The sequence below is a fragment of the Cucurbita pepo genome, chromosome LG07 (genome assembly GCF_002806865.2).
Source record: "Cucurbita pepo subsp. pepo cultivar mu-cu-16 chromosome LG07, ASM280686v2, whole genome shotgun sequence".
Classification (NCBI taxonomy): domain Eukaryota; kingdom Viridiplantae; phylum Streptophyta; class Magnoliopsida; order Cucurbitales; family Cucurbitaceae; genus Cucurbita; species Cucurbita pepo.
Genome location: NC_036644.1, coordinates 8028758 through 8041555, shown reverse-complemented (window position 1 = coordinate 8041555; position 12798 = coordinate 8028758). Strand labels below are relative to the sequence as shown.

The 12798-nt window shown below is 36.6% G+C and overlaps 2 protein-coding genes and 1 non-coding gene across 4 annotated transcripts; 1 reads left to right on the top strand and 2 right to left on the bottom strand.

Annotated features, from left to right (window-relative positions):
• Positions 1 to 406: 406 nt before the first annotated feature.
• LOC111798030 (protein SRC2-like) lies at positions 407 to 1536 on the top strand. Its single transcript, XM_023680980.1, has one exon. The coding sequence runs from the start codon at positions 560 to 562 to the stop codon at positions 1406 to 1408; it is 849 nt and encodes a 282-aa protein (XP_023536748.1). The 5' UTR covers positions 407 to 559; the 3' UTR covers positions 1409 to 1536.
• Positions 1537 to 5084: 3548 nt separating this feature from the next.
• Positions 5085 to 10618, bottom strand: LOC111798791 (putative protease Do-like 14). 2 transcript variants are annotated; one of them, XM_023682123.1, is made up of 11 exons: positions 10520 to 10618; positions 10316 to 10412; positions 9983 to 10099; positions 9723 to 9890; positions 9525 to 9652; positions 8964 to 9175; positions 7201 to 7282; positions 6949 to 7091; positions 6139 to 6259; positions 5938 to 6030; positions 5085 to 5392 (listed from the first exon to the last, which is right to left on the bottom strand). In XM_023682123.1, the coding sequence occupies exons 1-11, from the start codon at positions 10535 to 10537 to the stop codon at positions 5276 to 5278; spliced, it is 1296 nt and encodes a 431-aa protein (XP_023537891.1). In that variant the 5' UTR covers positions 10538 to 10618; the 3' UTR covers positions 5085 to 5275. The 2 variants fall into 2 exon arrangements, with proteins under 2 accessions (XP_023537891.1, XP_023537892.1); XM_023682124.1 differs by having other exon boundaries at positions 10523 to 10618.
• Positions 10619 to 12379: 1761 nt separating this feature from the next.
• On the bottom strand, positions 12380 to 12450 carry TRNAG-CCC. The gene has a single exon. It is a non-coding gene; the product is annotated as a tRNA-Gly (tRNA).
• Positions 12451 to 12798: the final 348 nt, after the last annotated feature.

Sequence of the window (12798 nt, the reverse complement as noted above, 5' to 3'; positions counted from 1 at the left end):
ACCCGTAATTGTGAATGATTAACCATATTCAGTTTTGGTCAACTGAACCAACCAAAAACACCCAATCGGCCAACCGAACTGAATACCGTCTAAATTGTTTGGATTATTAAATGATTTGAACCCTAAATTTTTTTTTTATATATATATAATCAATAATTTTTTGTTCTAAGAAATTGGAAAATGTTTTATTTTGGTAATTAAAAAATAGCATACAAAGGCGAAAAAAAGGATAAAATGAATAATAAATAAAAGAAAACGCGTAATTTATTTATTTATTTATTTATTTTAATAAAAGAAAAATAAATAAAGGAATTGGAATCGGAATCGGAATCCCAATAAAAGAGAGGCTTAGAATTTACGTTAAAAAAATTCCTTACCCCTAAATCCCTATATATATATTCGAACGGTTCGAACGATTCACTCATAAGCTTCAAGTTTCGATTTCATTTCGTCTTCAGAACATCTCTGAATCCTGAAAATTGCTTTTGATTTCCTTTGAATTCGATTGAATTCTTCTTCTTCTTCTTCTGATTCTTCTGATTCTTCTGATTCTTCATCCATGGAGTGTAGATCGTTAGATATCAACATCAAGAATGCCAAAGGCCTAAAGAATGTCAATCTCTTCTCAACGATGGATGTCTACGCCGTCGTTTCGATCTCTGGTGATCCGCGCGGGAAATTGAAGCAGAAGACTCCCGTGGCTAATGACGGAGGCTCGGATCCTCACTGGAATTTTGCTATGAAGTTCACAATCGATGAGGCTGCTGCACAGAGTAATCGGCTGAATTTGAAGATCAAACTCGTTTCCGAACGGAGTTTAGGTGATAAGAAGATCGGGAAGGTTATTGTTCCGATTAAGCAATTGCTCGATGAATGTGCCAAAGGAGATGAAGGAAACTCCGAGAGAACGGTCAGTTTTGGCGTTAGGACGGCTAGCGGAAAGGAAAAAGGTAACGTCGAATTTTCGTATAAATTTGGGGAAAAATACACTGTTCAGGCACCGCCGCCTCCGCCGGTGATGAAAACCGGCGAGGCAGTAGCGGCATATCCCCAAGGTTATGCTGGATCTAGTTCTGGATATCCGGCCGGAGGTGCTTATCCGCCTCCAGCAGGGAGCGCTTATGCGTATCCGCCTCCACCGCAAGGGTACGGATATCCACCTCCTCTACCGCAAGGGTACGGATATCCACCGGCTCCACAGGCTGGATATGCGTACGGCGGTTACCCGCCGCAGTCAGGATTCGGATATCCGCCGGTTCAACAACAACATAAGCCGCAGAAGAGCGGTATTGGCGGCATGGCTTTGGGAGCCGGAGCTGGTCTGGTTGGAGGTTTGTTGATCGGTGATATGATTTCAGATATAGGTGATTCGGCTGATGCTGGTTTTGGTGATGGCTTTGATTTCTAAGACTCTGCTCCTTCTCCTCTTCATTCTCTTCAAGCTTATAATAAATTTGGAGTGTTTTTCTAGTAGAAATGATCACCAGTTGTTTGAATTTTCACTTTTGTTTTGATGATAGCTTTGATTTCTAAGCATCTGCTTCTCCTCCCCCCTTCTCCTCCAACTCTTACCCTTACTCTTACCTCGTTTTCTTCAAGCTTATGATTATAGAATGTAGATTGGTGAATTTAGGGAATGATCATAAGTTTATAGTCAAGGAATACTCTCTCCATTGGTGTGTAGCCTTTTGGGGCCCGAAAGCCAAAAGAGTTTATGCTCAAAGGACAATATCATACCCTTGTGGACAATATCATACGCTTGTAGACAATATCATATGTGGAGAGTCTAGACAATATCATATGTGGAGAGTCGGTTCATCTAACCTGGTATCATAGTCATGTCCTAAACTTAGCTAACCTGGTATCATAGTCATGTCCTAAACTTAGCTAACCTGGTATCATAGTCATGTCCTAAACTTAGCTAACCTGGTATCATAGTCATGTCCTAAACTTAGCTAACCTGGTATCATAGTCATGTCCTAAACTTAGCTAACCTGGTATCATAGTCATGTCCTAAACTTAGCTAACCTGGTATCATAGTCATGTCCTAAACTTAGCTAACCTGGTATCATAGTCATGTCCTAAACTTAGCTAACCTGGTATCATAGTCATGTCCTAAACTTAGCTAACCTGGTATCATAGTCATGTCCTAAACTTAGCTATGTCGATGAACCTGGTATCATAGTCCTGTCCTAAACTTAGCTATGTCAATAGAATCCTCAAATATAGAACAAAGGACTCCAAAAAAAGAAAAAGAAAAAGAAAAAAAAAAAGTGGAGGCTCCTCCAAAGCACAGTAAAACATGACTAAAACTCCAAAAGAAAAGGAGTCGAGGAGGCGTACTTTGTTCGAGGGGAGGTGTTGGATGAATGTCGAACAAATGGCTCCAAAAAAAAAAAAAAAAAAAAGGAATCCGAGGCTCCTCGAATGCATAGTAAAAAATGACAAACTCCCTAAATTTAAAAATTAAAATCTTCAAAATTCACTTTTCTCAATTTCACTCTTAATTATAAAAAAAAAAAAAATCATAGGCTGACGATGGATTACAGAGCAAAGTAAACATTACCTGTGTCGAAGGAATCGAAGGAGTTCTAAGTTTGGTCAATTTCTTCCACAAATCCAAAGTCTATGCGGCGGTTTCCATCACCGGGTCCTCGCCGGCCGGCCAACCAAGAAATGCCGCTTGCGAATATCACTTGTTGGATTTCGATAATCAGCCAGGGAAATCTTTTTTCGGTGAGAGGAAATCTTCGACAAGAGGTCTTTTTTCGGTGAGAGGAAATCTTCGACAAGAGGTCTTTTTCGGTGAGAGGAAATCTTCGACAAGAGGTCTTTTTCGGTGAGAGGAAATCTTCGACAAGAGGTCTTTTTCGGTGAGAGGAAATCTTCGACAAGAGGTCTTTTTCGGTGAGAGGAAATCTTCGACAAGAGGTCTTTTTCGGTGAGAGGAAATCTTCGACAAGAGGTCTTTTTCGGTGAGAGGAAATCTTCGACAAGAGGTCTTTTTCGGTGAGAGGAAATCTTCGACAAGAGGTCTTTTTCGGTGAGAGGAAATCTTCGACAAGAGGTCTTTTTCGGTGAGAGGAAATCTTCGACAAGAGGTCTTTTTCGGTGAGAGGAAATCTTCGACAAGAGGTCTTTTTCGGTGAGAGGAAATCTACCACAAGAGGTTGTTGGAAGAAAAAATAAAGTTGTCGGAAGAAAAAATAAAATGCGTAAAAATAACTTCAAATTAGGTTTGAAATCTTCTGAATCTTAAAAATGGGCTGGAGAGAAGAGATTTCCTATTTAAATATAACCTTTGAAATCTTCTTAATAGATTTCCTATTTAAATATAACTTATCTTAGTGTTGGAGAGTGGCCAACTGAATCTGTGCCACTTCCTATAGAATTGACGTCTAAGAATTCTCTAATCCATTCGACGTGTTTGTGTCAAATGGTCAGACGGAGAATTAATGTAATCGTGTGAATCTAAATAAAGAAAAACTCGGAGAATTAATGTAATCGTGTGAATCTAAATAAAGAAAAACTCAGGTTTTATGTAACAGTAGTTCGGTGAAAATCCAGTGTGGAATTGTCGAATGAAGTTTTATTTGAAGGAATCGAAGCTACAAGAAAATGCCCTAACTCTGAGGATTCAACCGAGGCGAAAACGAATATTCGGAGGAGACGAACACATTGCGGAAGTTTTGGTTCCGTTGAAGAATCTTTTTGAAGAATCTTTAGTACTATTCATCGTGGTTGCTTTCGCAATCTGGCGGCCGTCGTGGTTTTGTGTATTTTTCGTATTACTTTAGCCGGACATACCTTGCCACCGCCAGGAGTGATGATAACAGCATAGTTGCTCCACTGTCTGCTTGGGATCGTTAAAATTGAACTCTCCATTTGTTTAGATAGAAAAACAATCATATAGTTGAACACGACTCTCCACAATGGTATGAAATTGTCGACTTTGAGTATAAACTTTCCTCGCTCTGCTTTGGGGTTTCCGAAAAGGCTTCGTGCCAATGGAGATAGTATTCTTTGATTATAAACATATGATCATTCTCTAAATTAGCTGATGCTTTATGGTTTCCGAAAAGGCTTCGTGCCAATGGAGATAGTATTCTTTGATTATAAACATATGATCATTCTCTAAATTAGCTGATGTAGAACTTTTATCCTGTTTAGAACGGTTGAAATCGTGAATATCTAAATAAAGGACGGTTTTATAAAAAATTTCTACGAAGACACTTGAGAGCTAAAATATAAAATATAAAAATTCATTTGTTATTTTCAATTTTACTATAATTATTTTTTTCTTATATATTATTTGATTCATTTGAGAGCTAAAATATAAAATATAAAATATAAAATTATAAGTCACATCAAATCTACTTCTTTTAATAATTTTTTGATTTATATAAATTGAGTGAATTATTTAAAAATTTTAATTTTATTATTCTAAATAAAAATATCAAATTTAATTATTATTATGATATCTAAATAAATTAGTGTATAACAAATTTTTATACTAATTTCTTCAACAAATAGATAGATATTAAAAATAATTTAAACATAATTTAAAAATAGCCTAAAATTTAATATAATCATATTTAAGAAGTAACCATGAATTTTAAAAATAATATTAATATTCTTTTTTTTTTCTTTTTTTTTTTAAGAAAATTAAATTCTTATGATTAAAAAAATTTATTATTTTATCCTTTTTTCTCTCGCTTTTTTTTAATACTTTTTCATTCTTCGTTACAAAATCGAATTAGACTTGATATATTATTTCGATATGATAAATTAGTTCAATATTATCATTAATATGGGTTGTCCGGGATTCGAACCCAAAACTAGTCAGATGGAGTAGATAACTTATTTTTATAAAAAACTAAGTAAAAAAAATCTCTCCCCAACCCGGGCTTGCATCTTTCATTGCACACGGCTTTACCTATGTATACGTCTAATACGCAGTTACTTCCCTAGGCAGGATTCTAACTAAGAAAGTCTTTTTTCATTTTTTCGATCTCCAAAATTTCTCACATTTTTTGGTCTTCTTAAGATAAAAAATTTAAATGAAAAAAAAAAAAAAAGTTTAAAACTACGACTATTTCTAGTCAAATTCAAGTTCAACGACCAAATAGACAAGCTTAAAAGTTCACAAACTAAACTTAAACATCCTATATAACTTTACACGAGAAGGTTAAGGTATCGAGTTCTAACCCTAAGCCATAACCAAATGATGGGAAATATGAAAGAATTGAATTGATTGTGTAGTGAGTGTATAGTATCACATATCTGGATTGGACTCCTCAGGAAGAACAGTCAAAGTGATGATGCTATTAAGAGATCGTTTCACAACTGCCTTCAATGGAATCCCAACTCTATCTCCCATAATTTCAATGATCTGCCAAAAACTCGAACTGTCAGATACATAATCCTTGCCTAGGGTGATAAAGACGACAATGACAACGACAACGACAACGACAACGACAACAACATTCCCTGCCCCATCCTTATTTAGACGACGGAGAAAACTCCCCCCGTGCCCTCCCCTTCCCCATCTCGACAGGAGTGGACTCCTGTTGAGGGGGGAAAAACGATCCCTAGTCTCGCAACAGTAGAGAAGGTTACTCGAACTCCAGAAAACAGAAATTTACACACCATGTAATAACAAGAAATTGCAAAAAAAATTATAAAAAAATCACCAAGTTTGGGAGTTTTTTTCCCTCGAATATTAGAAATAGTTGCAATCCAATGAATCTAAGCACATAATTTTGAGGTATTTGCACAAATTTAAGAGTACAATTCTAAGAACTCTAGAAGTGGTTTTTATTTACAAACATTAGGATTCAAGCAAGAATGAACTTTTCTATCCAAAGAATTCACAAGATAACAGTATGCTGGCAATACCATTGGTAAGAATTAAGAACTAAAAGTAGATCCAAATACCTCTTGGATACTGGCAACAGGTTGCTTATCGAACTCGATGACGACATCACCAGGACGGAACCCAGCACGACCAGCAGGGGATCCAGGAGTTACCTATTGAAGTATTTGCTAAATCTATTCGCTCATGCCAAATTTAATGCATAAAATAAGAAGAAAAAGATAGAAAAGGAAGAATGTAATGCAAAAAGGTATTATTATTACCATAGCTACAAGAACCCCTTTAGTAACGTCTGGAAAAGATGCATCTCTTTCTTTAAGTTGTTCGATTATCATTTCATTGAGATCGATCATTTTCAATCCAAGCCAAGGCCGAATAACTCTCCTGCATCATCACACTTTGTATTATAACCATCATTGGAAAATAAAAATAAAGCCATTTCATTCAACCCTTGAATGCAAAATAAAAACAATGGTGAAATAAATCTATTTTACACATGAATGGTATGATGTCCCACGTTGGTTAGGGAGGAGAACAAACCACCATTTATAAGGGTGTGGGAACCTTCCCGTAGCATACGCGTTTTAAAGCCTTGAGGGGAAGCCCGAAAGGGAAAGCCCAAAGAGGACCATATCTGCTAGCGGTGGGTCTGGGTTGTTACAAATGGTATCAGAGCCAGACACCGGACGATGTGCCAGCCTTCTCGCTGTTCCCCGAAGGGGGTAGACACGAGGCAGTGTGCCGGTAAGGACGCTGGGCCACAAAGGGGGGTAGATTTGGGGGCGGTCCCACATCGATTGGAGGAAGGAAAGAGTGCCAGCGAGGACGCTGGGCCCCGAAGGGGGGTGGATTGTGATGTCCCACATTGGTTGGAGAGGAGAACAAACCACCATTTATAAGGGTGTGGAGACCTTCCCCTAGCAGACGCGTTTTAAAGCCTTGAGGGGAAGCCCGAAAGGGAAAGCCTAAAGAGGACAATATCTGCTAGTGGTGGGCATGGGTTGTTACAAATGGAGTATATTCAATTCAATTCACTAGTAAAACAATATTAGTCTCTAAATGTGTTACAATACCCTCTTTTCTTGAATTGCTCTGTAATTTTGGAGACTGAATCAATTGGTACAGCGAAACTTAATCCAACAGCATCATCCACTTTCATAATATTTACACCAATAACTTCTCCATCCACATTAACAAGAGGACCCCCAGAATTTCCCTACATGACAAATACTGATTACAGAATGCCAGTGTTTCGTATTCATTTTAACAACAATGAAGCACGTTCGATATTGCAAAGGGAGATGGGTAAAAAATGAGATACATACCACGTTAATTGCACAATCTGTTTGTAGATATTCCCTTCGCATTCCACCAAGACCCAAATCACTACTCTTACGGTCAACACAACTGAATTGAATCAAAGACGAAAAGTAGACAATCAAATATATAGTTAATGCTAAGCAAGGACACTTCTTAAACATGTATTGCATGTATGGTAGTACAAATGCATGTGTGAAACACTTGTGGTATAAAGTGAATAAGGACCAAACATCTATTAGGCACATATAGGACACTTGTTTGAGCATACTAAATAGATAAAAATAGAAATGCCTGATACGTGAAATACATCAAACTCATTTTTTAAGCAAATAAATGCATAAACATATTGACTTCAAAACAAAATTCTTATATAAAAATGACATTTTTAGAAAAAATATGGTTTACTACTTGTCGTTTCAAGTCCTAGATTTTTAGAAGTATGACATGGCACCGTGTCTATATCATATCTAACCATGTCAAATGTCTGTATTCGTGCCTCTTAGTCAACAACTATAGATAACACTTAAAGTAAGTAATTGAGGAAAAGACTTTGTATCATTCATCTCTTCAGTATCAAAAATATGAAGGAATTATATGTTCCTATCTCTTCCATGGAAACATCAAGGACAGAGAAACTTCCTATAATTGACCACCTTACTATACCAGCTGTGACAGTATTCTGAAGCGAAAGTGGACACCCAATTGCTACAACCCAATCCCCTGGTCGGAGCTTGCTTGAAGAACCAAGCTTTGCCATGGGAAGAGGGCTTTTAGAATTGATTTTCACAATGGCAATATCAGAGTGAAAATCAGCATTCATTACTGTCCCTTCAAATGTCCGACCATCTTGTAAAGTAACCTCTACCTGTGCCATTCCACGCATGAAATAAACAAATAAATAAATAATGGAAGGGACATTTAAACCAACTAATAGATCTTGACATCTCAAAAGCAATCTTAAAAACTGGAAACTATGGACCAAATATGAAACTTGAAAAGAGCTGTATAAGAACATTCGTAGCATATTAATAGCTTGAACAGCAAGAAAGATATTTGCCATTGGAAAAGTAGTATCAAACACATAATTGCAAACAACGCATCAACATAAATCTAAGAAAGGGACACATTAGTTTGTTAAGAGGGTTCCTGTTCCAACATGTGTTGGACACACACAATACATATGCGTTAAAAACTAGGCTGATACATCTACTTGCCTTTCCTTTGGATGCAGCTCGTGGACCATGATTAATGCTAAGCAAGGACACTTCTTAAACATGTATTGCATGTATGGTAGTACAAATGCATGTGTGAAACACTTGTGGTATAAAGTGAATAAGGACCAAACATCTATTAGGCACATATAGGACACTTGTTTGAGCATACTAAATAGATAAAAATAGAAATGCCTGATACGTGAAATACATCAAACTCATTTTTTAAGCAAATAAATGCATAAACATATTGACTTCAAAACAAAATTCTTATATAAAAATGACATTTTTAGAAAAAATATGGTTTACTACTTGTCGTTTCAAGTCCTAGATTTTTAGAAGTATGACATGGCACCGTGTCTATATCATATCTAACCATGTCAAATGTCTGTATTCGTGCCTCTTAGTCAACAACTATAGATAACACTTAAAGTAAGTAATTGAGGAAAAGACTTTGTATCATTCATCTCTTCAGTATCAAAAATATGAAGGAATTATATGTTCCTATCTCTTCCATGGAAACATCAAGGACAGAGAAACTTCCTATAATTGACCACCTTACTATACCAGCTGTGACAGTATTCTGAAGCGAAAGTGGACACCCAATTGCTACAACCCAATCCCCTGGTCGGAGCTTGCTTGAAGAACCAAGCTTTGCCATGGGAAGAGGGCTTTTAGAATTGATTTTCACAATGGCAATATCAGAGTGAAAATCAGCATTCATTACTGTCCCTTCAAATGTCCGACCATCTTGTAAAGTAACCTCTACCTGTGCCATTCCACGCATGAAATAAACAAATAAATAAATAATGGAAGGGACATTTAAACCAACTAATAGATCTTGACATCTCAAAAGCAATCTTAAAAACTGGAAACTATGGACCAAATATGAAACTTGAAAAGAGCTGTATAAGAACATTCGTAGCATATTAATAGCTTGAACAGCAAGAAAGATATTTGCCATTGGAAAAGTAGTATCAAACACATAATTGCAAACAACGCATCAACATAAATCTAAGAAAGGGACACATTAGTTTGTTAAGAGGGTTCCTGTTCCAACATGTGTTGGACACACACAATACATATGCGTTAAAAACTAGGCTGATACATCTACTTGCCTTTCCTTTGGATGCAGCTCGTGGACCATGAAAATCCGTCACGACATGGGCACATGTTAAAATAGTACCATCCTTGTCAATAATTGTTCCGGATCCCATGCTTTTAGCAGTAGCAATTCCATAAATACCTAAGAAAACAATCCCTTACAACTTTTTTCACAGAACTCACAGAAAAAATAACAAAACAATTACCAATACCATGTGAAACAGAAATATTTACAACAGCAGGGCCAACATCTGCTGCAGCATTTGCAATTGTATCTCTATCCAAACATCTTGGACAAGGCTTCTGCGTATCTCCAGGCTTTTCCTTCTCCACACCAGATGGTGGAGCAGGACTGACTCTTGAAGAACAAAATGAAAGACCTACAATTTCACACAAGTCCTCCAGTTGAAACAGAATCTATGTATAAAAAAACTTGCCTACAATCAAGAAAGTAATAAACAAACAGACAGACCCAATTTCTGGTGATCAAATGCACCCGAAGGATGAATCGTGAAGCCGTGCGCGGTCTGCCATGGAAGGAACAGTGGCTCACTCAAAGCAGCAGGAATTGACAACACTACAGAGGATCCTTCAGTGAAGAACATACAAAAGACTGGCAAAAGTAAGCTGAAAGAATGGCAGTGTGTTGACCAATGAATAGAAAATTCTCAAGATATTGACCAGTACAGAATTTACATTCATCTACGTTTTCGATTCATCAGACATACAGCAAAAAAAACTCTCCTGAGTATTCATTTTCATTCATCAATATCTTGAAAGCCATTAAAAGAGCTCAAAAACTCACCAGAATCTAATTTACTTCCGGCATACCAGATACAAGAACCAGCAGCAGCAATTGCGGCGATCCGTCCGAGCGTATTGCGTGAGCTCGCAACCTTTCTCTGCAAAAATCAGATTCATCAATAAACAATAATACATAAAATGAACAATTAAAAAGAACAAAAAAACTGATATCGATTGAGGATTGAAGAGTGATTCAACTAAATACAACAAGAAGCGGGATCATTGGCGTTGTCTTTTGCTCGGAAATTCCCTCGTAGTTGTTTGTCCGAAACTTGTTTTCCAAATCGCCGCCTGAACCCTTAAATTCCGGTTAACGCCGACGAGGAGGCAAACAGTATTGGGTCCAATTTGAATACTCAGCCCATACGCCCAACAATTTAGTTGACCCAATTTGACTACTCGGCCCATGGGCCCAACAATATAGTCGGCCCAATTTGAATACTCGGCCTATGGGCCCATCAATTTAGTCGACTCAATTTGAATAGGCCCATGGGCCCAACTATTTAGTCGACCCAATTTTGACTACTCGGCCCATGGGCCCAACATTTTAGTGGACCCAATTTGAATACTCGGCCCATGGGCCCAACAATTTAGTCGACCCAATTTGAATACTAGGCCCATGGACCCAACAATTTAGTCGACTCAATTTGAATACTCGGCCCATGGGCCCAACAATTTAGTCGACCCAATTTGAATACTCAGCCCATAGGCCCCACAATTTAGTCGACCCAATTTGAATACTCGGCCCATTGGCCCAACAATTTAGTTGACCCAATTTGAATACTCGGCCCATAGGCCCGATAATTTAGTTGACCCAATTTGAATACTCGGCCCATGGGCCCAAGAATTTTGTTGACCCAGTTTGAATACTCGGCCCATGGGCCCAAAATTTAGTCGACCCAAGTTGAATACTCGGCCCATAGGCCCAACAATTTAGTCGACCCAATTTGAATACTCGGCCCATAGGCCCAACAATTTAGTTGACCCAATTTGAATACTCGGCCCATAGGCCCGATAATTTAGTTGACCCAATTTGAATACTTGGCCCATGGGCCCATCAATTTAGTGCGATCTCACACCCATTAAAATGAGTTTGGTTCAAATAAATTAAATAAAATATGTTTTTTATACTTTCTACTAAAATTACTAAAATATCGTATAAATTTAAATTTTTTGTTAATTTTTTTAAAAAAATTAGCTTAAGATACAATTAGATGAATGGAACAAAAGAATGAGTAAGCAATAAGAGGAGTGTTCGGGGACCCTATTGATGTGTGTTCACATAGAGATGCATGGAATATCCACACAATTAGAGAGGATCGTGTTTAACTTAAAGAGCAGGATAAAATGGATTCGTTACGGTGCACACAGTTGTATGGGAAACTTCGGTGTATCTGCCTTAAATGGATATGGACAATAGTTTAGTTATAATTGAGATTCGGTTGGTCGATGACTCGATACCTTGAAATTTCATTCATTCATTGACTTCTACGGTTGAATAGAAGTACTTGAACATGTGTCTTAGATAGACAGTCATGACCCTCTTATTTTCGACGTAGCTTTAGGTGCAACTTCAGACCCATGTGTGTTTTAGGTAGATAGTCATGTGTGTTTTAGGTAGACAGTCATGACCTTCCTCGTCAACGTTAACCGTATTTTTATATGCAAACTCATCATTGTGACATTGTCACGATACAGTTAAAAAAACATAAACAACATTGGTCAAGGAAAACTACGTGATTGTAAGATTCATAACAGATCAAACACAATTTTCAATTTACATTATTATAGCACTCCCTAACACAAACGCTCAGATTTCAATTGTGAAACACAAATCAAATATCCCTTGAATTTTTAACCAAATTTCATTAAAAAAAAAAAAATTGGTTTTAAAATTTTACCATACCATAGAATTAGAACATAGTAGCATCAAATAGAAGACAAAATAAAGAAAAATCATATATAGAAATAATTTTTATATTTGAAACTTAATATTAAAATAAACAATTATAGAATATTTAATAGATGGTAAGGAAAAAATTAGGCTTATTATTGTGATAAAGAATGCGCATCCGGGGAATCGAACCCCGGTCAGTACCGTGGGAGGGTACTATGATACCACTACACTAGATGCGCTGTTGATGTCAACTTATGTTTATAGTTTAAAATAAATCAATATTATTTATTTAATTCTTTCAAGAATTAACTTATTTAATTATATCTTCTTTTCCTAAAATTTAACCTCGTTTTATAATTATATTGTTAAAAATACCTATGTTTTAACCTCAATCAACCTACCGTATTTATACATTAAGGTTCATATAAATAAAAACGGGTTGAGTGGTTAATGAATTTTTCTAAATTAATTTGGTTGAACCGAACCATTCGAATTTATGATTATTTTTAATATAATATATATATATATATATATATATATATTATATATATACTTTTTCATTCAATTATATACCAATATAATTATTT

Excerpts from the sequence above, each read along its gene's own strand:
- LOC111798030 (XM_023680980.1), top strand. The coding sequence starts at position 560 with ATGGAGTGTAGATCGTTAGATATCAACATCAAGAATGCCAAAGGCCTA.
- LOC111798791 (XM_023682123.1), bottom strand. Across the intron at positions 7,283-8,963 it reads GTCACAGCTGGTATAGTAAG|TTGTGTTGACCGTAAGAGTA; the intron begins GTGGTCAATTAT and ends GATTCAATTCAG. Across the intron at positions 6,260-6,948 it reads GAGCAATTCAAGAAAAGAGG|GAGAGTTATTCGGCCTTGGC; the intron begins GTATTGTAACAC and ends GTGATGATGCAG.